General features: G+C 50.4%; 2 protein-coding genes across 3 annotated transcripts in view; both read right to left on the bottom strand.

Moving 5' to 3' along the window:
* The window catches only part of RAD18 (RAD18 E3 ubiquitin protein ligase), a 116,882-nt gene extending 116,465 nt beyond the window's left edge, over positions 1-417 (bottom strand). The window contains exon 1 of one of the 2 annotated variants that reach the window (XM_032650337.1): positions 281-417. Coding sequence is in view for 1 of the 2 variants with exons in the window: in XM_032650336.1 (XP_032506227.1) it covers positions 281-331 (51 nt within the window). In the remaining variant the exon portion in view is untranslated. The remainder of the gene's footprint in view (positions 1-280) is intronic. The other variant, XM_032650336.1, reaches the window with a different exon arrangement.
* A 15,231-nt stretch (positions 418-15,648) lies between these two features.
* The window catches only part of SRGAP3 (SLIT-ROBO Rho GTPase activating protein 3), a 255,707-nt gene continuing 246,203 nt past the window's right edge, over positions 15,649-25,152 (bottom strand). The window contains 5 exon segments of the mRNA XM_032649515.1: positions 15,649-15,916; positions 15,918-16,193; positions 20,067-20,394; positions 22,575-22,724; positions 23,914-24,094. Coding sequence (XP_032505406.1) covers positions 15,779-15,916; positions 15,918-16,193; positions 20,067-20,394; positions 22,575-22,724; positions 23,914-24,094 — 1,073 coding nt within the window. The 3' untranslated portion in view covers positions 15,649-15,778.

Raw genomic sequence — 25,152 nt, 5'->3', positions numbered from 1 at the left:
AGTGTTTCTTTCCACATCATTGTGATTGTTGTGACCGAACGGCAGAAAACCCCGTCCCATATGACAGCCAACCTAGGCTCACCATAAGGGACCAAGGCCTGTCCCCGATACTTCCCAGGAGAGGAAGAAACTGAGGCCCAGATCCACGCGGTGGCAAATGGCAACGCAGAGCCGGGTATCCTGGCCCAATTCGGCGCTGGCGCCTCGTCCTTTCTCCTCCTCAAGGCGGGGCTGGCCTTCCGCGGACGTCGTACGCCCCCGACCTCCCCGAAGCACTCACCTTCATGACTGCCAAGCCCGGAGGCCACCGGGGCTCTACTAGGGAGTCCATGGCCTCCCCTAAAGAAGGTGGAGGGTCCGCGACCCACTGGGCTCCAGCGCTCCACTGCCACTCGAAATTCCCCGCGCTACAGAGCTACGTCAGCAGTCGGCGACGCGCCCGACGCGTGTGCGGAGCATGCTGGGAGTTGTAGGACGTGGCCGAAGCGCAAGCGAAGGTGCTCTCTTTGCGCACGCGCCAGGCTTCCGCTACGCCTCCTTGCGCAGATGTGTGGTTAAAAAACCCACTTGCGGGTTTTGTACTGTACCATTAATAAGTGAATACCTGTTGAATGTTAGGAAGAGACAGCCTAAAATCAAACCAAATCCAGGCCTTGCCAAACCTTTCAAGGTCTGGGCTCCTGCCTCTTCCTTCCGGTCGCCCTCCCTGATTGCTATAATGAGCTGTCTCTGCTCAGAGCCGGGGTTTTCACATCCATTATTTCATCTCACCCCATCACAATACTGAGAGGTAAATATCATTATTCGTTTACACAAGAGAAAGCTTTGGCTCAAAAAAGTGAATAGAGTTTCTCTGAGTCACGCAATTTCTTTGACCAGACTACACACATAGGGCCTCTGGCCTTAAAATAGGAGCTCTTTTATCAAATAGGATGGTTAATTTAATTTAATCATCTTAACTTTGGCGTGTAGCCTTCCAGGTATTTCCTGTACAGATACATAGATACAGGTTTTTTTGCCCACAAATGTTGATATATTAAATGCATACCTCTGTCAACTTGAGGTTTTCTGTGGGTTTATTTACATACATCCTGAGACCTCTCCATGTTAATACATATAGATTTACTTCATTCTTTTTAATGGCTACATAGTCCATAATACAGATATACCACAATTTACTTATGTACACCCATACTGAGGACCATTTAGGTTGTTTCCAGTTTTTCATTACTGCAAACAGTTGCAATGAACACACTATCTATATAAATCTTGGCACACTTGAACCAGAATATTTGGGGGATGATTTCCTATAAATGGAACTGCTAGGTGAATTTGTGTGCTCTTTAAACATTGTGATAGCTAGCACTATGTGATTTTCCAAAAGGGCTGTACCGATACATTTATACTCTCACCAAGTGAGTATGAGTGCCCTTTACCCAGATGTGAAGCGTTGACCATGGCACCACTCAGTCTGTTTGCTCAACTCAGCACTCATCGATAGGCTGCCTGATGTGGGCCTCCTTCACATCAGGTCTCGTGGGTAGCACGTCAGCATACAGCAAGTCAGTTACTCAGGGAAGACCCCTGCAGCTTGCCACTGCTTCCCCCTGTGGTCCATGTATTCATTCCTTCGTAATTTTTTTTTTAAGTGCTTACCATTGGCCAGTCAGAGCTTCCCTGTGAAGTAGGCAGAAGTGAGGCTGCTATTGCCATTTTACAGATGAAGACAAGGAGGCTCAGAGAGATTAAGGCTTCACTCTTTTGGGCTCTCTTCATAAGGAACTCTGGCCCCTGAGTCAGAGATATATTAAATTGATTTTTCCCAGCCTGTGCCCAAAGACTCATTGGGCAATAATGATATTAACAGCATTTGGACAAAGGACTTTAATATCCATCACAACAATAGCTGACATTTATTAGGCACTTTGTATGCAAAGCACTGTTCTAGATGTTTTTACGTATGTTGACTTATTTCAGACTCACTCCAACCAAATGAGGAAAGAGAAATAAATAGATAACTGGTATAGTGCGTTCTGCTAGTAAGTGGAAGAGGAAGGATTTGACTTGGGCAGTCTGGCTTGCGTCCATATTAAGCCCTACAGAATATTCTTATAAGGACCCCATCATGAGAATTATTCCCATTTTATAGATGTAGGAACTGAGTCTCAGAGAGGCAAAAGGACTCATTCAAGATCACACAGCTTGTCAGTGGCAAAGTCCGACGTTGAATCTAGATCTTTTAACCCCAAACCAGAAGGGATCACCCACTGCCATTTTATGGAGAAATAACTGAGTAGACAAGGCCGCAGGGCAGAGGTCTAAGGATCCCAGGATGCTAGACCTAGTGGGGCTCCAACAGGAAGGTGGGGAGTGGCAGGTTAGGGGAGGCAGTGGGTTTCTATCAGCCAATTAGAAAGGGGCATGTAAATGAACTCCAGGCTGCGCTGGATGTATTGGATCCAGGCTGTGCTGGATGCATTGCCTAGCCCTGGATGCAGGGAGATGGGGTAGGCTTGGGAAGACAAAGGAAATGAGACCAAGACCAGATCCCAAGCCTGAGTGCACCAGTAATTGTTCTTTTATGGTACCAGTTGGCTACAAGGTTTAAGGTGGCAAAGCTCTGGGGAGGTGAGAAAAGGATAGAGAGGAGATGAGAAAAGAGAAAAGGAATGGGGAAGGAAGGGGAGAGAGAGACAAGACAGGGAAAGAAATGCACACTTCCTATTAAACTATGAAGACAGGTTTGGAAGCAGGCATCACTCGTTGGCCTTGGGGTCCAAATCCATCTCCCCGTCTCTGGAGAGCCTCCAGGGCAGCACCCGGTACCATTCGTCTCTGACTTCCTGCCACCAGCTGCTTGGTGGGACAGAATGAATGAGTGAATCTCTGGAATAAGCCCACATACCCATAAATCTCCTCCCTGGCCAAGCAGTTCCCTTCCTGCCCTCTTCAATAGCACCCACTCAAGCCCACCTCTGGGCCAGGGAAGGAAAGTCCACACAAGGGCACAGGCAGGTTCTGAAAGCCACTTTGAGCTCAGGACAAAGCATCTGCCTTGCCCTCCCCACAGTATTTATCCACCCGCAGGAGCCAGTCTCCTCTAACAAGCTGCTGGTTCCACAGACATTCTCCTCCTGTTAGATCAATAAAGAGATTGCACTTCCTTATTCAGGAGTAAAAACAAAACGTTCCGTTCAGAAAAAGCCAGTGCTCAGTAGAATCTCTTGTTGCACTAGCGCAAAGAGAGGATCCGGGATAGGGTGGCCAGATAAAATACAGGATGTCCAGCAAATTTGAATTTCAGATCAACAGCAAACAGTTTTTTAATATGCGTATATCCTAAATATTGCACATGACATACTTAAACTAAAGATTTATTCACTGTGTATCTGAAATTCAAATTTAACTGAGCATCTTGTATTTTATTTGCCAAATCTGACAACCCTAATCAGGAGAACATTCTCCCAGCTGAGTGTGGGGCCTGGTCTGGCTGTACCTTGAGGGGTCCCAGGTCCCCGAGTTCCTTGCCGGGGTCTCTCGTAATCACACTCCTCTTTGTCCTCCATTCTTCCTCCAGGACCCAGCCTCATTCTAGGCATGGGAGGGGAATATTGAAGGAGGCTTTATCCCTTCTTTCTTCCCTCTCTTCCTCCTTCTTTTCCTCCCTCAATTCTAACAAATGTTTATTGAGCCGGTACCCACCTCTTCCAGGTGCTGGAATTCAGAGGTGAACAAGAGTCGTGGTCCCTGCTCTCAGGAGCTGACACCTTGGCAGAGGATGGGGCCAGGACAGAAACAAGGGAGAATGTAAGAAAAGGAGTAGATAAGCTCATTTAATAAAATGGGAAGTGATGTGAAAACAAGAGAGGATGGTGTGGTAGAGAGTGCGGAGACGCTATAAACTGGCTGATCTGGGAAGCTCTCTCTGAGAAGATGACATCTGATAAGCTAGAGGCAGCCATGTAAAGACCGGGGCTGTGGAGAGTTCCAGGCCTTGAGAAAAGAGTTTGGGTTTTAATCCATGTTAACTTGGACAAATTATTTAACCTCTCTGTGCCTCGGTTTTCTCATCTGTAAAATGGGGTGATAATAGTAGTATTTGCTTTATAGGGATGTTGTGAGAATTGAATAAGTTATTGTAATTTAAGTGCCTAGAGCAGCACCTAGCACCTAATAAGCAAGTGCCGTGTGAGTGTCAGATGCCAGGGTTATGATGTTTCCATAACCCCCATGGGGAGCTCTTGGAGGGTTTTAGGCAGGGAAGTGACATGATCTGATTTACATTTTCAAAAGATTTACATTTTTAAAAGATTTAGAATCATTCACACTTTCATCTACATTTCATTTCTAGCTGCTGGGTGATGAAAGGATTTTAGTGGGAAAAGCGTAGATGTACCCGTCAGGGGCTGTGACGGGGCTGGACCAGGTGGCAGCAGTTGGAGGAGGTGAAGGTGCTTTGGGCTCTGTGCTTACTGGGGACTCTATCCCTATGACAAGGCCACCCTCTAACTCCTCCTAGATGTAGAAGATGTAGACCCTGCCTTGTTCTCACCAGCCACTCCCACCCTGGAGACCCAGCCCCAGGGCCGGCATGTGAACAAACCCTAAGAATCCTCCTGCATGTTGAGGGACAGTGGCCAAGTCATCATGGAGTCACCTGCCAGACATGTGGGTGAGGCCATCCCAGACCATCCAACCCCAGGCAAGCTACCTGCTTACAGCAAAGAGCAGCCCAGCCAGCCCTGCCCATAAAACTGCTCAATATATCCACAGGATCGTGGTAAATAAAAAATGTCTATTGTCTTAAGCCACTAAGTTTGGGGGTGTGTTTGTTACACAGCAATGGCTAACTGCTATAGTGAGCAAAAACCAAAGTGACCCTCCCCGGGAGTCTTTTGCCTGCCTGGAGCCTAGTTTGGGAGACCCCAGGTACAGCCCCAGTCCTACTGGTCCCTCCTCTTTCCAGAGCCATCTCCTGCTCTCTTTGATCCCGATACTTACCAGTACTCTGCTTCCAATCTGGTGCTGGATTTTACAGGTGCCAGAGCAAGACAATTCTTCTATGCAACAATTCCTGTCTCCACAGGCTCCAAGCCATTCCTCCTATAAGGAGGCAGCCCTATACCTGGAACTAATTCAGGGGTGTGTAGCTGAGTCCTGCTCCAGAAAAATCTCCACCATCTGTCATGATGTCTGGAAACACGCCCCCCCCCATTCAAGCTCCAATTCTTTGATTCTTAAAGGCTGTTTAGATTCCCAGAGCCCCCTTGGGAGCGTTGAGTGCCCTCTGGGGGTGCTAAAGCAGGTTGCCCCTCTCATGTTATAGCACAAATACACCACATGGCAACTACTTCATCTCCCCGACTAGACCAGCTGTGCCCCAGCCCCAGCTGTGAGTGCAGGGGGCGCCCAACAAATGCTCCCTGGGTGGATCACCTGGCCCAGGGGCTCTGGGGCCCTGGGATACAGGGAGTGCCTGGGGCTAAGGGAGAAAAGCGGGGGACCACTGAAAGGAGGCAGGGTGGGAATCACGCAGGACAGAAGTCTCTTTGGTGACTAGGGGAACAAGATTTAGAGTCACACAGACTTCAGTTTGCATCTATGCTCTTCCGCTGACCTGGTGACCTTGGATGAGTCACTCACCTTTCAGAGCCTCAGTTTCCTCTTTTCTAGGATAAGAGTAACAATGCCTATCTCAGAGGGTTGTTAGAATAACTTTGTTTTTTAAATCTTGGGAAGCACCTACCAAGGTATCTGACACGTAGTGAGTGGCCAGTTATAGCAGTAGGAGTAATAGTTATAATTATTACTAATACCTGTTGTTAACCAGAGGTCAGAGAGGTTAACAGCACCAGCTCTGAAGTCAGACTGCCTGAGTTCAAATCTCAGCCCCACCACTTACTAGTGCACAGATTGGGGTCCCTAAATACTGTCCCCATGAAGAGAAATCAGGGCTCCTTGGAGACATGGCTGATTTTAGGTCTGGGGCAGAGTAGGTGGAAGAGGAGCCTGGAAAATCTTATTGTGCCCAAATGAGGGAGTTGCCCAAAACTAATGGAGCCATCCTGAAGCTGCCCCTGCAGACTTAAGCCACAGAAAGAATGTGGATTGCAATGGATTGGAATGCAATGAATATTTGAAAATCCAGGAATTTATAATGAGCCTCAGCAGAAGAAAAGAAAGCCCTCATTTGCTACCATTGGAGGTTGAGATTGTATTGGCTTCTTACTCTGAAGGTTGATAGATAAGGAGGAAGAATTAAGCATTTATTCTTCTCCTCCAGAATGAACTGTATTTTAGGGAAATACTAGCCCCTGTTGACGAGAATTTTAGCTGATAAATATAGAAGAAATGAAATTAGAAAATCATTGTAAGACCATTGGGTGGGAGGTTCTTGAGGGACAGGATACTTAGGTTCCAAATGATCAGGCCATGGTGGGAGGCGGAGGGTGAACCCACCTGAACCCACTAACCCATCTCATCAATCCTGAAAGGGGGCACCAAACAGCACACAGTCCCTGATGCGCCATGATGTGGAGTACTCACCCTCCAGGAAGCATTCCTGCCTGAAATGGTGAAACTGAACCTAATCAAACATTTAGATCCAGTTCCCAGGTTACGAGACTGAATCAGATAAACTCAGTTCTTCTGTGTAGGGAACGCTCCCTAATGCGTCTCTCTTCCCGTGAGTCTCCATCGCTAGCCACATGTGACACTCGGCACACTTCTGGTCCCCAAATGCATGGTGTTTCCCCACAACAAGCAATTCTCTGTGACCCAGCTGGCTGTCCTACAACTGAACTCAGTTCTGACACTGTCCACCCAGAGATGCTGTCAGACCCCGCAGGTCAAGGCAAGGGCTCAGTCTCACAGGCCTGCCTCCCCGACCTCGTTCAAATGCCAATCAGAAACTCATGTTATTGCCTGGCTTCTGAGCAACAGCTGTAGATCAGAGGTTCTAACGACCCCTCCTTGAGTTCGATTAATTTGCTAAAGTGGCTCACAGAACTCAGGGAAACACACTTACCAGTTCATTAAAGGCTATGACAAAGGACTCAGATGAACCGTCAGATGAAGAGACACACAGGGTGAGGTCTAGGAGCATGCCGGGCACAGGAGCTTCTGTCCCGGTGGAGTTGGGGTGCATCACCCTCCCAGTGTGGGTGTGTTTGTCCCCCTGGAAGATCTCTGAACCCCCTACTTTGGGAGTTTATGGAGGCTCCCTCAAGTAGGCATGATCAATTATGAACCTCATTTTCAGCCCCTCTCCCCTCTCTGGAGTAGGCTGGGGCGGGCTGAAAATTCCAAGCTTCTAATGATAGCTTGACTTTTCTGGTGACCAGACCGCATCCTGGAGTCATCCAGGAGCCCACCAGAGTCCTCTCGTTAGAAAAAAAGGTGCCCCTAGTGATCTTATCACTTAGGAAATTAGGAGGGCTTTAGGGGCTCTGTGCCAGGAACTGGGGCAGAGAGCAGTGCACATATTTTCTATTACCTCACAAACATACATGGAGGGCAGCCACAGGGAACTGACAGCTCATGGAAGCAATCAAAGAAATCCAGACCATGGGGCATTCTACCAGAAAGCAAGCCAGAGTTCTTCCCAAGTCATGCCCAGAGGTTAGTTTTGTTTTAAAATAAAAAAGACTTGAGATGTAACCCCACTATGCCCTTGTTGGGCTCCTGATTTGAGCAAACCAAACTTTAAAAGACGTTTTGGGGAACAATCGTTAAAACTTGAGTATGAATTAGGTATTAAATTATACTGAGACATTATTGTTAATTTGATTAGCTGTAAACATGAGACTGTCATTAGGTAGAAAAATGTCATGTTTAGAGATGATGCTGATGTATCTCAGGGTAAAATATGATGGTGATTTATTTGAAATTTTAAAAATATAAAGCAAACTTGGAAAAATTTAAATAATTGTTAAATGTAAATGATAGACATAATAGGTTACACTATCCTCTGTATTCTCGAAGTTTGAAATTTCTCACAGTAAAAATTGGAGACCACAGATCCCACCTGCCATTTTACAAACAGCCACATGATGGCAGTAGAGTATCGGGCTGGACGTGAGCCCAAGCTTTGAGGAAGAAATGCAGAAGAGCAATCACCCCACGCATTCCTTATGCATTTTTTTTTGAATCTCATCCTTGCATTTAATCGACCTTTCACTAAAGTGCCTGCGTTGGGCCTATAGGGGACAAAGAGTCAAATTCAGCCCTACCCCTGCCCTCCTGCAGCCACTTTGTCTAAGTAGCGTCTGTATATCTGGGGGCCAGGAAGGAGCTGTCACCAGGAGTCTTGGTGGGTCTGAGCAGTCACGGGTGTCTATATGTTTGCCATCAGTGGAATGGAGACCTAGGCCGGGCACGTTGAAAACAAAGAAATTAATATGAGGGCAGGGATGGGGGGCAGGGGGGAAGTCAGCCACCTATGTTTTGAGTTGACCTCTTCCACAGGTATTCAAGTTTACCACTTATCAACTGTGTGATCTTCAGAAAGTTACTTTACTTCTCTGAACCTGATGGAGCTCAGTAATGGTTCACACGTTATAGTCTCTCTGTTGGAAGAGAATGAGATAGTCCATGTAAGTCGCTTAGAACAGTGCCTGGCACACAGTAGATGCTCAATACAGATGTATTTATATACCTATATGTTCCCATTTGGGGTTCTGGGACAGAGGCAGGCGGTGAGCTAGCTGATTTACACAAAGGCCCCAAGGCCCATTGGGGAAAACAACAAATCTGGCTTTGGGACTGGGGCACTGGAATTAGGGCTCTCCAGAAGGCAAGATCATCATTATAGCAGCTACATTTATTGAGGGTTTTCTCTGCGCCAGGCACGGTCCCAAGCATGTTCTACGTACTAACTTATCTACTTCTCACGACAAGCCTCTGAGGCAGGTACCATTACTGTCCCTGCTTTAGAGGTGACAAAACTGAGGGGCAGAACTGTAGAGAATTTTCCTGAGCCTTCTCTGCTGGTAAGGAGGGGGGACCAGGGTTCAAACCCAGGCAGTCTGGCCTTGCAGTCATTCACATCTACGAGGGTGGCTGTACTCCTCTTAGGCAATGGGTGCTGTGGGAAGACAAAGCACTTACCTAGAGATGGGGGCAGGGGTCATAGGAGGGGACCAGAGCAGGTATGGAATCCTGGGCTTAAAGCCCCTGCACATCACCTTCCTCATGTGTCAGATAGGGATGCTAACAGAATTTACCCCGTGGATGGTCTTAAGTTTTCAGTGAGGTGAAATATGTGAAGTACTCTGCACTGTGTTCTTGGAAGAACACCCAGCATGTGCTTGATGAATATTAGTTTTATTATTGTTAAGTTAACCTGGAGTCCAGGGATAAGTGCAAAGTTGGAGTATATCTGCATGAGCATTTTTCTAGCCTATCAGTTAGCTATTGCTTCGTAACTAACCACTCTACAACTCAGTGACCATTTAGTGTTTATCATGGTCTACAGCACAAGGACAGCCCCCAGGATCTCCTTTGGGCAACTATTCATTCCTGAGAGAAGGTGTGGGTGGGGTTGACACCACCCTTGGCACCAGGGGTTGTTTAGACCCTCTGGCTGCTTCAGGGATGACCTGCTGCGTAATTCTGACCAAGGTGAATCAAACCTAAGACTTGCCTTGTGTTGAAGCTGAGGAGGTGCAGGCAGGGGGAGCTTCCGCAGCCATCGGGCAATGGCAAGATATCGGAGAGCCCTGTGAGCATAAAGTTAACAGGCAGAGCTGAGTAGAGCCAGCCTGAGAAGAGGGGACTGCGGCCGGGAGACCACGCCACTCTCAGACCATCTGTGCTTGGAGCCCGTCCTCGCCTGGAGTTCCCAGCTATGTGAGCAAGTAAATTCTCTTTCCTTAAGGCTCTGTGGGTTGGATAGCTCGTCCCTCGCAGAGTCCTAAACAGATATGCCCAGAAGTGGGCGGTCCAGCAATGGACTGCTTTGGGGCTGGCAAAGCCGACAGGCAGCTAAAATGTGTCCTTTCTTTGTGCCTCTGTGGGTCAGAGATGCTGTCCTTTGCATCGTTAATGAGTCAAAGTTGATTTCAGGATTCTGGAGGGATCGTCTTGTGCAATTAGACTGCAAGCAACTTGCGGGTAGGAACTGGGTCTCGTCCATCTGTCTCCCCAGCCGCCAACTTAGGGCAAGGCTCACACCAAGGTGCTTACCACACACTTGTTGAATGACAGGCTTCTTTTTCAGGGTTCTCAAGCAAGCACGGTTGCTTTGAGCCAGATAACAGATTATGGAATGCACCCAAAATCTAGACCCTCAGCAGGCTGCACCGCATTGGAGCCTGGAATTAGCGAAAGGCCGCCACTGAGTGGTGAGTGGCTATGGGGGGACTCATGGATTCCCTGAGGCTGGCAGAAGACCTGGTTCTCTTCTGCAAAGGCCCCTGTGTGAAGGTCCACCAGAGGGCTCACTGGAAAGGAAAGGCCCGGAGTATTCCTTGACTACGGGCCGCAGGGAGCTACCTTCATCACGGGATCCTGCCGCCAATCCCACTATGATGAGCTTGCTTGAGGGCAGGCAAGACAACGAATGTGTAAACAGCACGGCTGCGGGGTCAGATGGGCTGAATTCAGGTCCGGGCTCCTTCACTTCCTAGCCTGAGCTCGGACAAGTTGCTGAGCCTCTCAGAACCTCCATTTCATCTTCTGCAGAATGGGGTTTAAGAAGGGTACTTACCTTCAGTAGCTGTTTTGAGAATTTGATGAGACATGCATACTTAATCTAGTGTCTGGGACAGAAATAAGTGATCAAAAAACACTTCACACATGCACACACACACAATCCCAAGGGGCTGTGTCACACGTGTGTAGACAACAGGTGCTAAAACGCTGCACGTGCAGTCACACTGGCAGTAGTATCCAGTGGCCTCCGCTGATCTGATGCGTCATAAGCTCAGGAAGGCCTCTCCTCAGATGACGGCTCCCCCTCCCCCTTGCCTTTGCTCTGACCATCCTGGTTCTCGCTTTCCCAGCAGGCACCCCACACTTACCTCCTTCAGCTAGCTCTGCAGCGGACGTAGTCCTCTTTGGAAACTTGGCCTTCACAATGTTCGACCTGAGCTAAAGGACATTTCAGGGATGCTTCCCGGGGGAAGCACACTGACCGTGGACTGGAGGGCAGGAACACCCCCCTGGGGCCTCCCCATCCCCAGCGGGCGACCTCACCCTTCCAAAAAGCCACCGGAGCACGTTTGAGAAAAGTTAAGCTGTTTTATTTCACAGGATAGCTCCACGTCAAACCAGCAGGCACCATCAGAATACGCGACAGAGGATCCAGTCAGACACTCTACAGCACGGGCGCTGGGTTGTAAGGTAGAGAAATGATGTCCGGGAGAGGGGGCAACACTTATCGCCACACGGGGACAGGCAACCAGCAATCTCCTAGGGTGATTTCGGTTTGATTTTCCTGACAGTTTGGGGAGGAAGGAAACCAAAGGAAACGAAATAGACCAGCCACTCTGAAGCAATCAGAACCAAACCTATTGCCAAACCGAGTAAACAGTCACACTGCCGGGGACTAGAGCCTGAGCAGAAACTCTGGCCAGAAGCTACTTCCATTCGAGGGAAGCAAAACGCACTCTGGCTGCTCTGGTTCAAGGTTGTCGTTTGCCTGTCATTTGTCCTTTCACACAGAAAGGAGGTGTCGGCAAGGGGCAGTCCCAGGGGATGAGACGGCGGGACCCTGGCAGATCAACCTCAGAGAGGCAAGGAGGACGCAGACCTGGCAGCAAAGCCCCTGCCCTCAGCTCCCCCAGCAGCCTTAGGTATGTGTGGAATTCTCCACACGGCTGCTCAGAGGAGCAGGGACCCCAGAGAACCGGGGAAGTTGCCATGAAACATCACCATTAGCTCTGCACAGCAGAAAATCATCTTAGCAACACCTCGGCTCACCCACTTCCTGCCTGTTCCTCCAGGCCTCCCTCCCTGAACCCAGCAGCCCCTAACCCCCATGGTTGTGAGCCAGCCGTCCTTCTTTCTGGGTTTCTCAGGAGGATGAGGCATTTGCTCTAGTACAAAAAGTTAGGGACAGAGAGACTGAGAGGAAGAACCATTCCATCAGGCCTCATGGTTTGCCATCAGCTGTGTACGTGCGCTGAGCGCCAGGTAATGACCAGGTCCCAGGAAGTCCTCTGCATCCGTGCCTCCTGAATGAGAAAGAAATCCCCCTGACAAGGCACTCCGAGGGCCTCCAACAGGGAAGCAAGCCCCACACCAGGCCCTTCCCTGTGCTGGCCCCCTGGGGGTACCGCCAGCCAGTTCTGGAGTGTTTGTTTATAAGGCAGATCGCTGAGCTGCGAGTTCCGCCGGCAGCCGAGGGATGACTCCACTTCCCTGCATCTCTTCCCACTTGGATTTCTTCATGGAATAGGAACCTTTCGACCCTCAGGAATCCGTTTCTCTCCTGCCCCTGGGCCCAGCGACCTCAGAGAAAAAGACTCCCAAGTCTAATTCCCAAGCTGACAATTCCCTCCAGTTGTGCGCTCTGTCTGGGGTTCAAAAGGCGCTTCAAGGTGAGAAATCGTTAGCACTGAAAACAAGGAAAGGCAAGAATTTTTCACAGCATCCCACAGCTCAGAGCAGCTCTTTAAGAGGAAAGGGGACTAAAGGGAGAGAGTGAGAGAGGGGTAGGAAGCACGGCTCATTCTCCGTTTTATCCAAGAAAGGTCCTTAGTGGCCGGAGGCTGGGCCCCAGGCCCAGGAAACTAGACCAGGAATGAATTGTCTTTGGTCAGTTTTAAATGAACATCTTGCTGGTTCATTCCTAAAAGAGACTGAACACCAGTAACACATAAAGACAAAAGGCTGACCTCAGGGTAAGTTGAAGGTTAAGAAACTGTTCTGTGAAGAAAAAAAAAAAAAAAAAAAATTGCCCGTTATCAATGAACTGACCAGTACAGCTTTCGGTAATCGTGATGGACAAGCAGGTAAACACCACTCCCCCTTGTACAACTGGTTATACTGAGGACTACTAACTAGGTTACTACGTTTCCCCCCCACGCTCACTGTACAGTTAGGTTTCTGGTACTTGTTTTTTACGCTGATCTATCTACTAGGTGCAAAGATTTGGTGAGTGGCATTGGCTGTGATTTCACTGTAGCCTTTTAAAAAATTACAGTTTCACATTTTAACAGTTACTTTCCAGCATTTAAGCAAATACAGCAATATATAGTGGACTAACACAGGCAGGAGTCAGGACGAGAATGCCAATGCTCGTGACAGTGGGCGGGCCTGGATGCGCGTGGAGGGGGCCTGAGACATGCAGGGCGCCAGATGGGTGGGGCAGGGGGAAGTACTTTTCCACGTGGTTCTGCGTCAAGGCTCAGATTTGGAGCTGGATGAGTGGGGTGTGAGCTTCCCTAAATGTGAACTCACCAGCCATTTCCCAATGGAAGAATGGGTGCCTAAAGAAAACGGCAAAGGCTCTGCCCTCAGGTAATTCAGTGAAAGGCAGGCCTGTTTTCAATGAGGAAAGATGAAGTTAGTCATTTCAGAGGAAAATCCACATGATCTGACTGGTGTTATGTATTTCAGGCAACAGATCTGTCAACTCAGATTTTCACTTTTCGTCTGGTAGTCATGGCAGACAATGTGGCATTTTGCACAGGAGGCCACTGCATGTAAGGTCTGCGAGTCTCTCTGGGGTGGACATGAGAAGTCTCTTATCCCGCTGAACAGCACAGCAGCCTTGCAAATAAATGACTTTAGGAGCTGGACCCAGCCCCACTCTCAGCCATCTATTAAATCTTGGACAAGTCACAGCCATCCTAAGGCCTTGCTTCCTCCCCTAACCTGTAATATGGGGGTATGTTTATGTGCTAAAAAGACAGAGGGCTCCTAGCTCATTCTGAGGCTCTTTCATTTCCTGGAGTTATAGGCAAAACAAGGAAGGTCAAGTTTGTCACTGGCCTCTCCCTGGCATTCTCTTTTTGTGCCCTTTCTTATTCTTTCCTCCACTGTGTGCTCTCAAGGCCAGTGCTTCAGGCAAGGCAGCATGGCTCACCACCCCTATACACCTAGGTAACGTGGCTTCATAGGTCCCCCCGTCTGGGGACCAGAGGAGAGGGCGAAACTTAATCCAATGGGCTGAAATGGTAATGATGGAATGTCAAGAGGTGATGTACCTGCAGGACCGGGCTTCATGGCTCTTATGAAGCTGGCAGGAAAATTCCACTGCCCACTTCTCAAATGCCATTAGGAGGTTTCAAAAGGATGGCGCTGGATGGTTTTCACCTTAGTGATGACCGTGAAGAGAGCAATCGTGTTGGCACAATGCTTTCTAGGTTGCATGGCTTGCTCGCTTACATTTTTATGGAGCAGGAGACAGAGGTTCAGTGAGGTGAGTGACACGCCCCCCCAAACCTAACCCCATATTTTCAATTGAGTTAAATGTGCTGGAGGAGGTGGGCAAAGGGGAAGGGAAAGGGGAGAGGGAAGCATATTTCATTGCATAAAGTCCACCGAAGCGTTCTCTAGGACGGCAAGTGCCAAGGACTCCCTCCCTGGCCCTGGTCTGAGGTGGGCACTTATGGTCCCATGTGGTTCATGCAAGAGGCCACCAGCCAGAGCGTGTCACGGCCTGATTTCAAATTAAAATGATGGGACTCAAAGTCTCCTTGCCTGTTTAGTTCCAGATTTTGACACAGTATAATTAGTAGAAAGAGGAAAAGACAAAATTAAATATTTTGAAAATGGTATAAGTTAAACCTCTATAGTTACCACAGATTTATTCCTACAGCGTTTCTAGGTTTTGAAGTGTTCCACACCACTGTTTGGGTTTTCTTTTTCCTTTTTCCCAACCACACATAATACTGCGCTACGATGGGGCTCAGGCTCTCACCATCCCCTCTTCTACGGTCGAACACAGGCCGCTACAGTCAGGGCTCTTCTCGCCAACGTCCTCCATGCCTTTGGGGTGCAGTTGGTCTTGGCCTCCATGTGGAAAGGCAGGGTCTCTGGGGTGGACGGGGGGGCGGGCTCTGTGAAGGGTTCCCCACCTCTGGGAGCAGCCTGCCCGGGGTACCGCCTGCCCCACCCTTCCTTTAGGGGCAGACTGTTCTGGAAGGCCACAACTTCTGGAGACAGGGGGAGACTGGTTTTGTTTTTCTGCAGGTTAGTGCTATATTGCTTCATTCGCAGTTACTGTGGGCCTTAAATTCTCCCAGAAAAGTCCCTGCAAATCCCACCAAATAACTCAGCGGGAGATGTTTGGTGGCATGGGTCTGAGGTAAATCTAAGTTTTGTAAAAAGAAAAAGGAGATCCTATATACATTTCATATGTGTGTCCAGATCTAGTATATGTATATAGATGCATAAATATATATATATACACACACACACTCCTACAGACACATACGTACATATATACGTGTACATATGCACATACACATACATACACACGTATGGATGCATGTAGAGAGAATGTCGAGAGAATAACTTTCCAGTGACGATACGCGGGTGAAGCCATTTAACATTTGCCATGACCTTGGGAAAGGCTCCGGCTGGGGCGGCTGCTCCTCTCCGCTTGGCCGTCTGTGTGCATACGGGAGGGAGGCCTGTGGATTCACGTGGCTGAAGGCGAGCTGTGGCTCGGGCCTGGGCCTCAGCTCCACACAGACCCGCTCCCAGGCTGACCTTCCGGGCCCTGCCCGACAAGGCCAGGAGCACCGGGAGGACGTGGGAGTCACGGAGGCCACCCTCGGCCACGGCGGGCCACAGCGGGCCGGGGCGGTGCCCGCCACCCCGCAGGTCACATGGTGCCCGACTTGTCGGCCGAGCTGTTGGGGAACATCTTCTCGGTGGGCGTCACGGCCGGGCTGCCCACGCCCGAGCTGCTGCTGCTGCTGGACCGATGCTGGACCACGGGCCGCACCGGCCGCATGGGGGGGCGGGCGCAGCTGGGCGCCGGCCAGGCGGGCGGACAGGGCTGGCTTGAAGGTGGTCATCATCTCGGTGGAGGAACTGCTGCTGCGACGCATGGCGGCGTCGGGGTCGCGGATGACGATGGTGTGCAGGGGGCTGGCCGGCTCTGAGCTGATGGGGCCTGGCGGGTTCTTCAGGGGCTCCAGGGTGTCCAGCACCACATCTGGCGCCTGCTTGACTGTGTTCTGCCTCTCCAGTTCCCGCAGCTCGTGCAGAGCTGTGCTCATGGTCTTCTCGATGTCCTGGGGACAGGGAGAGCGCTCGTCAGCACAGAGTCTGGAGGGCTGGGATCTAACCCTTCTGGGGCTGCTACCCAGCTTGTAGGCTTCTTAGGGAGGCTTCCCCACAAATCTCATGGAAGGGATGGAGATTGGATCCCAGGGACTCTTATAACCATAAGGAAAATCAGTGTGAGTATCGCAGACCTAGTGGTGGCAGGCTCTGCAGTCAGACAGACCTGGGTTCAAATCCTATTTCTGTGACTTCCCTGCTGTGTGACTGTGGGCAAGCCACCTTACCTCTCTGAGTCACAGAATCCTCATTTGTAGATTACAGACACGTATAATACTGACCTCAAGGGGTTGATGAGCGTATTTAATGATATGGTCCCTGCGAAGAGCATGGCATGGCACCTGGTACCTAGTGAGTATTTCCAAATAATGACAATAACAATGACAATAACAGCTAAAACCGAGCACCAATTCAAGCCCCTTCCCCTAACAATTCATTTAAGCCTCTCACTTATCTGGTAGGAACTACCATTACGCTCACGTCACACATGAGGAAATGGAAGCTCAGACTGGTTAAGTAACTTGTCCAAGGTCACACAGCTACTTAGCAGCATAGTAGTTCTGGCTCCAGCGCTCATGCCCCTAACTATTATTATTAAAAATATATCTCTCCTTTGTCCATAGGAAATTTGTGTGGAGGTTGTATATCAGAATGTTTGCAATGCTCACCCCAGGATGATAGGACTGTTACTTTCTTCTCTGTATTATAATCAGAACAATTTTTTTAAAAATGGAAAATTTAAAAAGCAACAAAAATCTTCATCTGCCGACACAATTCCCAGGGATGTTGTGATATTTAAGAGCTCATCAGCATGAGAGCACTTTGAATGACACAGAGAGAGATTCTGGCAGCCCAGAGGGCCGACCTGGGGCTCAGCATTCCAGGAGTGAGCACTGGAGCTGGATGACAGCATTTAACCCAGGAGCCCTGGGCCTGGATGCAGAGCCCAGGTTTGGGAGGGAAAAAGGTTCCTCTGCTACCGCTGCTGGGCAACCTTGGGCAAGTCTCAGTGGCTCCGCACCACACTCGGTCCAGGTGCCGAAAGCCCCCTGCTGGCCGTGAAGATGGGATGAGACAGTGGACGTGATGACACTTTGTGAACTGGTGGATGGTGGTTTTCACACTCCCTTCAGCCAGAGTCCTCGGCTCCCGTGGGGTTTCCCAGGGATGCCTCCACACAGAGGCAGGGGGAGCTGCTCAGGCTGAGCTGGGCCACCGAGAGGCCAAGGAGGGACAGAACCGCTGCTGGAAGGTGCTGACCCACCTCAGGCTCCGGGATGACTATTGAGACACACTAGCTTTTCTGCCCTGGGGCAGCTCTGGGAAAACTGAAAGTCTGGTCAGACTGATGGGGCTGGTGCCCACAGGTGTCCTGCCGGCCCCTTCCCCGTCCACGTCTTCTTTCACCTCCTCTCCTCCCCTGTCCTCAGGCGGCTCCTGCCCGCTGGGCCTCCACGACAGGCTCCAATCTGGCCTCCATCAGGGTCCCAGCCTATCATCTTGTTTGGTGAAGAGACTACTGATGATTAGCTAATGGCTAATATTAGCATTTATGCTTCCCCAGGACATTTTATCCTTTGCCCTTAACACTGTCTACTTTAAAGAAGATGCTATTTGTGCCTTTACCTACAAGGAATAACTGTGGGGCTGTGACGGGGGTCCCGCCTGACAGGAGAGAAGGCAGTCCTGTCCCAACCTTTGCTACATCCCAACCCTGCAGTGATCAAGCCCGCCTTCTGCGTCCCAGTCTGCTTAAAGTCCCCCACAGACATCACTACTCTGTCTGCTCTACTCCAGCAGGAGCCAAAAGGCAAAACTAATCAATAAAATATAATTATCGCCCCTCCACCACCATCCCCACCACCACCACTCCACCCTCGCAGAGTTGAGCCAGGAAGACAGCGAGTCCAGAGAAAGATCAGCTGGGGGGTTTAGGCGTGAGCCTTGCGTTAGTCTGAGAGGTGATGCCGTGATCTCAGAGTGGAGCTGCAGAGAGGCGCTGGGGAGCACGGACAGCGGGGGAAAACGATCCCTTTTCACCTCCTCCCGAACGAGACCTTCCCACCTTGGATGGCGGTGCTGCCAGATCCCCAAACTGCCTCTTTAACTGGGCTCCAATCTAAATCCTAAAAGACATTTTGAGACCAGAGGATTTCAGGTAACTCCACCTACTACTACATAGCTGCCCTCCGCAGCCTGCAATGTCAAGGGCTCATCAGAGCCAATGCTGAGCAGGCTGGAGGCCATCCAGGGTGCCCTTGGCTATTTACATACCGTTTCCCATGCTCTGCTATCGAATGGCAGCTATCAAATTAGCGTGTGTAGATATGTCTGCAGACGGAAAATGCGAGCGGCATGCCCCACGTGTATTCTTTAGGCCGCTCTTGCAAAATGCTCTGGGACTAAAGGTCAAAGAAGTCTGGGAGATGGGTGTGCCCTGCTCTCTTTCTTGAAGATTCACAAGGCACATCAACATATTTAATAATGCTTGTTGCAGACAACCCATTCAAATTTGCAAGACCAGCATTCCCCAAACTTTCTTGACCATAGAACACCTTTTTCCCCTCCACTAATACCCCATGGAACCAGTCTGCTGTGGGACCTACTTTGGAAACAGTGGCGTAGACTTCATTTGATTCTCCGTGTAAAGGGCTCTGGGCCAGGCCTCAGGTGGCCTGACCTTCCAGGTGACGGCGGATGCTAGGGCAATGCTTCCCAAGAGAATGGCCTCCAACAATAGAGGGACCAGCAGGCTGCCCGGCTGCTCTGCTGGACCCATGCCAAGATGCTGATACCTTGGGAGTGGGCATTGGGACCTGGGGCCAAACTAGATCCTGCGAGGTGTTTCACTTGCTGTGTTGATATCCCTGCTAACCTTTCCTGGCCTCCTCTCGAACACAGCCCCCAAGCTCTCAGATTTCCACTTCCCCTTGTGAACAGGGATTCAAGGCCACTCTTCACAATACAATCCTAACCGACCCGAAGGTTCTAACTGTCTCTCTTTTCTAAACTGGGAGAAAACACTGGGAAGGGGATACATAATGGGCACCCTGCCAAGTTCCAGAGGGAAAAATGGAAACTTCTGAACTATGATAAAACTATCAAAAACACAGGAAAGTAGCTATGCAAATTATTAAACAACCTAAACAAACTGTCTCATAACAATTTCTTAAATGGATTTGTTTGGTTTGCTTGGCAAGTGTAAAAATCACACAGGTTTCTCATCCAGATTTTTTTAAAGTTATTTTAAAAAACACAAAACTCTAAAAGCACTCTTGAAACGCAGAGTCCCCTCCTTCAAGACTCCTGACCCAGCTGCCATTTCACAGCTGTGTGTGTTACTGGTTGGCATCTCTCTCTTCTCTAAACCATAAGCTCCATGTGGGCAGGGCCTGCATCCATTTTAGGTCAGTTATACTCTCAGCGCCAGCCAGTGACTGCCACACAACAGATGCGCAATCAGTTATTTGTCAATAAATGAATGAATGAACAAATGAACGCATGAATGACAAGATGAACGAATGAAAACATGAAGAGCACAATCTTGCCATGTTATGGAGACGTCTGCCATTACCACATCCCCACATCCGGGAATCCCACCTCTGGCCCTGGAGACTGGGCCCTTGGGTCTTCACGGGAGCCCCAGCCAGCAGTTGCACCCATCCAGCTTCCGCTCCCACAGGGGGGCCAGCTCATTATCTACCTCACGTCTGGCTTAGCCTGAGCCTGGCCTGAAGGGCGAAGGGGCTCCCCCGTCTGCAGGTGCCCACCCCCTGCCCCTCTGGGTGTCGGCTGGTGCAGCCTGCCTTCCCGCCGGCCCTTACTTCTGCCAGGGCCTCGGCCTCCAGGGACTTGTGGTCCCCCAGGCTGCTGTGCCTGGTGGAGCCGCACGTCGACCGGATGCAGTGCCCTTCGGAGAGCGCCTTCTTGTCGGGGTAGTTGATGCTGCCGGCGCTCCCGAACGTCGCCATCCTCCGCTTCTCGGGGCTCTCGATCCGCCCCCGGGAGAGGGGGATTTTGTGGGGACTGCTGGGGCAGGCGGCGGCCCGGGGTGGCGTGTCTATGCTGGGGCCCAGGCCCCGGGGCGGGCTGTGTGTGTCTCCCCCGCTTCGGCGCCTGGGGATGGCTGCTCCATCAGATCGTAACCGCACTCTGCAAAGGAGCCAGGGGGCGGGGGCGTGGGGCAGAGGTCAACTCTGGCCAGTGTCACACGGGTCAGCCAACCCCCAGGCCACACGCTACACACTAGTCTAGGGAGTGGGTATAGTAAAGCCTCGTTCAGCCAGACTCTGCGGTTCTGCAGGGAAGGCACTGTCTGAGCACGTGACTCAGGCCCGCGGGTTTCATCTGCGCACACGAAGGAGTCAGGGGCGTTCCAAGCTCCAGCCGGGGGTGGTGCCAATTACATAGTGAATCTCGTCTACACGTTAGGTCAGGGCCAGAAGGATTTCAACCTGGGAACACTTCGCTCCCGGTTAGGTGGGCTCATGGTATGTTCTTAAGCGGTTTAGAGGTCTCCATGATTCCAAAGGGCCTCCGACTGGTCTGAGGCATTGAGGCTTGACTATACCAAAGAGTTACCAGCTCCCTGCAAGCTCCCTGAAAGATGGCCCTGGTTTCCGTGGGGCAGCACAGACAACAAGCCTGGTGAAAACAGCGTGGGCTGGGGCTCAGGACACTGGGTTCTAGGCTCAGGAGGCGCCCCTGGGAACTGACCACAGCCCAGTGTTGTCACCAAAGGCTGTTCCTATGAGGCTTTTCCAGACCTTGGACAACTAGTCATTAAGAGTAAAATGTGCATCACTGGAACGCCTTTCGTGCACTTGGATACCTTTCACCCCTCAGGGAGGCTGTGGTGGAGTGAAAAGGGGACTAGAGTGTCTATCAGGAAGGCGAATTCTTGTCCTGTCTCTGTCACAGACTTTCCAGTGACCTCTTTCAGACCCACTTTATTAATCTGTTAAATGGGCATAATATTCCTTGCCCACCTTCTGAGGGAGGTTCAGTGGGTGGGAAAGCACTTTGAAGAGGTTCTACCCACAGGAGATTTTGCTGTGTCCCATGGAGGGCACTGAAGACTCAAAGGCACTGGTGAGGGGAGGGAAGGCTGGAAGTGGCAAGGGGGCGGGGAAAAGGGGCAGAGTGCGGGAATGGATTGTGACGGGGACCAAGCTCAGTGTGGTCAGCAGCGCTTTAGACCCTGTGCCACCAGCCAAGCTAAGCACCGCCTGTGGGCACCCCAACAGCACCAAAACATTGGTGTTCGAGAGGAAGAGTACTGGGAAAGAAAGAACGAGAAGAAGGTAGGTGAGAGAGGACAGAGGGAGAGGGAAATTGAGGCAGGAGAAGATACGGCCCCCCTGGAAGTCAAGGGACCATGACTCTGTCATCTACCTACCCCAACCGTCCATCTCCCCTGATTCTATCACTTATCAGCACCCTGAACCGAACAGAATACACTGAAAAGAGGCACTGGGACTTTTGCTGAAATAACTTCATAAACATGTGTTCCTATTGTGGTTGATTTCTCTGGCTTTATCTGCAAGTGCCCCACGTGTGGGTTGATCCCATGACCTCTCCACCAGAAAAACAAAGAATATGACATTTTGAGAATTCGATTAAGAAAGCAGTGACACACTGCCAGCTTTCCTTTCCAGCGTCACATCTTGTGGGGAAGAAGGGGCCACGACAGCCTCCCTCTCTCCCTCCTTCTCTTTTCCTTATTGTATTTTTTTCTTTAAACAACCACGTGCTTTGGACTATACCTGTAGAGGGAGTGAGGAGCCCAGCTCCATACCTGGCGGAAAGATCATGTGACAGCCCCGCCCACACGCAGGAGTGAAGAAACTGGCAAATCTGCTCCCACCAAATATGTGCGTGGAGCCGAGTGTCAATTTGCCCCCACGAAGTGGGTGTGAGGCTTCTGTTTCTGCAGTGCACTTCAGGGACTAAGTGAGCTTTACATTTTTAAATATAACAACTTAGGTCTTCAACAGAAAGTGGGGAGGAGGTGTAAGAACTGGAGACAGAGAGGAAAAATACTTGCCAACTTGCAACTCTCTCTTTCCCGTTTATTATTATTTTAAATAAAAAGCATTGGTTGCCAATATGTCTTTCCTCCTCTTTCTCCACCTCTGCCCCAAGCTGGATCACTTTCTACCTGACATTCTAGGCCAGTTCCAGCCAGCCCACCAGGTGTGCCCCATGTCATATCTCGTGGGGAAGAAGGGGCCACAACAGCCTCCCCCTTTCCCTCCTGTGCCCTTGCTTCTCCCCAGTCAGACACAAACCGGCACTGTACTAGCCGCAAAGAATGAATCCGCGTTTCCTACCGGCCCATCACCCCCCCAAAGCCGTAATCCGAGATGTGCTCCGTGGGGGACTGGAGGTCGTTTTTGGAGGAGGCCTTGTCGTCCAGCAGTGGCCCACTGCTGGCCTCGCTGTCGGCCTTTTGGCTCAGGCTGTCCGAGAAGGCATCGTCCCTGGGGAGAAGGACAGACGTGAATTGGGAGGGATTCGCTCCAGAGAACGGACATGTGCTGAGACCCAAGGGGCTGGATCCACACACACCTCGTGGTTGAGCCGCTGCTGCTTCTCCAGCAGGAGGCCCTCTGTGGCACCGCCCGTGCCTACCTTCTCCTCCCCTCATCTAGGCTCTTCTCTCCCAGCTGCTCGAGACTGGGATAAGCTAAAGGGGAGGGTGTGCTGGAGAAATGGGGGAGGGGGCCTGCAAGCTGAGCCCTGGGCGATGAGCAGCAGTTTGGGGGTCCAGCGAGGGAGAAGGAAGGCACCTCCATCCCTCTCCGCACCCGGGGCTTTGAACAGGTGTGAGGGGCCTGGAGCTTGTTGGGGTGCCCTGCCCGCCTCCCCCCCATGCCCTTTCCCTGCCCTCAGAGGCCTGGGGACATCAGAGAGCTGCTTTGGATCGTCTTGTTGTTTGCCGAGCTCTGGACTTTTCTCTGTCTCCAGACCGTCCCCTCTGCCATCAAGACGTATGCCTTTGGCCACCTCCCCTTGAGGCCCAGCTTGGTGGCTGCTTCCTTGGTAAATCAGTTCCACCTGAGGCAGACTGGAGCTTGGAGGGAGTGTGTGCAGGAACCTTCAAAGGCTTTCAAAGAATGGAAGGTGTAGACTTTCTGGGCATTATGGTGGGGCTAGGTATTTGGGATGTAGGGCTTTTTTTTAATGCCTAAAATTCTTTTCTAAAAAATAGTACCCTCTTAGCTGGAAATGAGGGGATGATTGTTTCTGCCCATCTCCTGAGACAGCCACCTCAAGGTAGAGAATGGTGGGCTATTAAGAGGGGAGTGGGATGGCCACTGGCTACAGGGAAGGCCCAGGAGGGTGGAGGTATATGGCAAGATCCACTGGACACTGAGAACCATAGTGGGTGATAAACGCCCTGGAGGCTGTCAGGTGGGCCGGGATGGTGAGCCAAGGGCACCAAACATTGTCCCTGTGGACTCTGAAGGGTGAGCAATTTGCTTATTTGTTAAGTGGGTCACCATTCAAAGGGAGGTTAGACATAATCCATTCTTACGGAAGACCAAGTGTGTCATACCAGGGAGAGCAAAGTGCTGTCATACAATCCATACTCCCATTCCTGTGCCCATTCCAGACATCACTAATCACTCATGGCATTCTTCACAGAAGATCCCAATTCCCACTCACATGTCCTGTACAACTATGTACTGATGTGGGATGAGCCCATCCACGCCGTTGTGACGACCCTCCCACCAGTCCTCGGAGGCGCGGTGGTACAGTAGCAGTGAGGCTCCCTTCTTGAAGGACAGCTCACGCGGGGACCGCCCCACGTAGTCAAACTTGGCGATGGCCTCGATCTGCTCCACTTCTAGAAGGAAAACAAGGGGAAGAGCATCTATGAGGTCAGCAGAAGAGCAGCCCAGGAGCCTCACTCAGATGGCCCTGGCTTCTGTGGGGCAGCACAGACAACAAGCCTGGTGAAAACAGCGTGGGCTGGGGCTCAGGATACTGGGTTCTAGGCTCAGATCCACTCTCCATGCTGTGATCTCAGGCAGGCCATCTAACTTCCCCAAATGGAAAATGGGGCTGAAATACTACATCCTTACCTTCCACTGCCCCTCTTGTTCTCCACTTTTTAACACTTATTAAAACAATATTATAAGAAATTTCTTTTTCTTCTATCCCTTAATGCCAGCTCTGTTTCCATTTTTCCATGAACTCCTTCCCTCTTTGTTCACTTATAATACCACCAGTGGTTCTTACCTTTTGGGAAGTCAAACAGATGTTATATATGGATTCCCTTCCATGCAAAATATTGTACACAATTTTTAAGGGTTCCCAGAAGCTTCTCTTCAGAGCTCATTGTTATGGACCGAATTCTGTCTTCCCTCAAATCCAAATGTTGCAGCCCTCACTTCCAATGTAATGGTATTTGGAGATGAGGTGTTTAGGAAGTAATTAAGCTTAAGTGAGGTCATATGGGTGGGGCCCTAATCTGATAGAACTGGTGTCACTCTGAGAAGAGGAAGAGACGTCGGAGATCTCTCTTTCTGTCTCTTCATGTGCACAGTGGAAAGGCCTTGTGAGGACACAGTGAGAAGGCAGCTGTCTACAAGCCCGGAAGAGAGACAACAGCAGAACCCAACCCTAATGGCACCTTGATCTTGGACTTCTAGCTTCCTGAACTGTGAGGAAATATATTTCTGTTGTTTAAGCCCCTCAGTCTGTGGTATTCTATTATGGCAGCCTGAGCTGACTAACACACTCATCCATGAACTTAATTTGGGGAGCGGGAGAATTCTTGTGGGGGCTACAGATCAAGCATATCTCTTTGCACACGCACATTTACCCGTCAAAGCTTTATTCTTCTCTGGTCAGTGACAGGCCCTGCATGAGTTAAGCAATGAGAACATAGCTCTTGCCCTT

This window comes from Phocoena sinus, chromosome 11 (genome assembly GCF_008692025.1).
Source record: "Phocoena sinus isolate mPhoSin1 chromosome 11, mPhoSin1.pri, whole genome shotgun sequence".
Classification (NCBI taxonomy): Eukaryota; Metazoa; Chordata; class Mammalia; order Artiodactyla; family Phocoenidae; genus Phocoena; species Phocoena sinus.
This window is presented reverse-complemented; position numbering and strand designations above follow the sequence as displayed.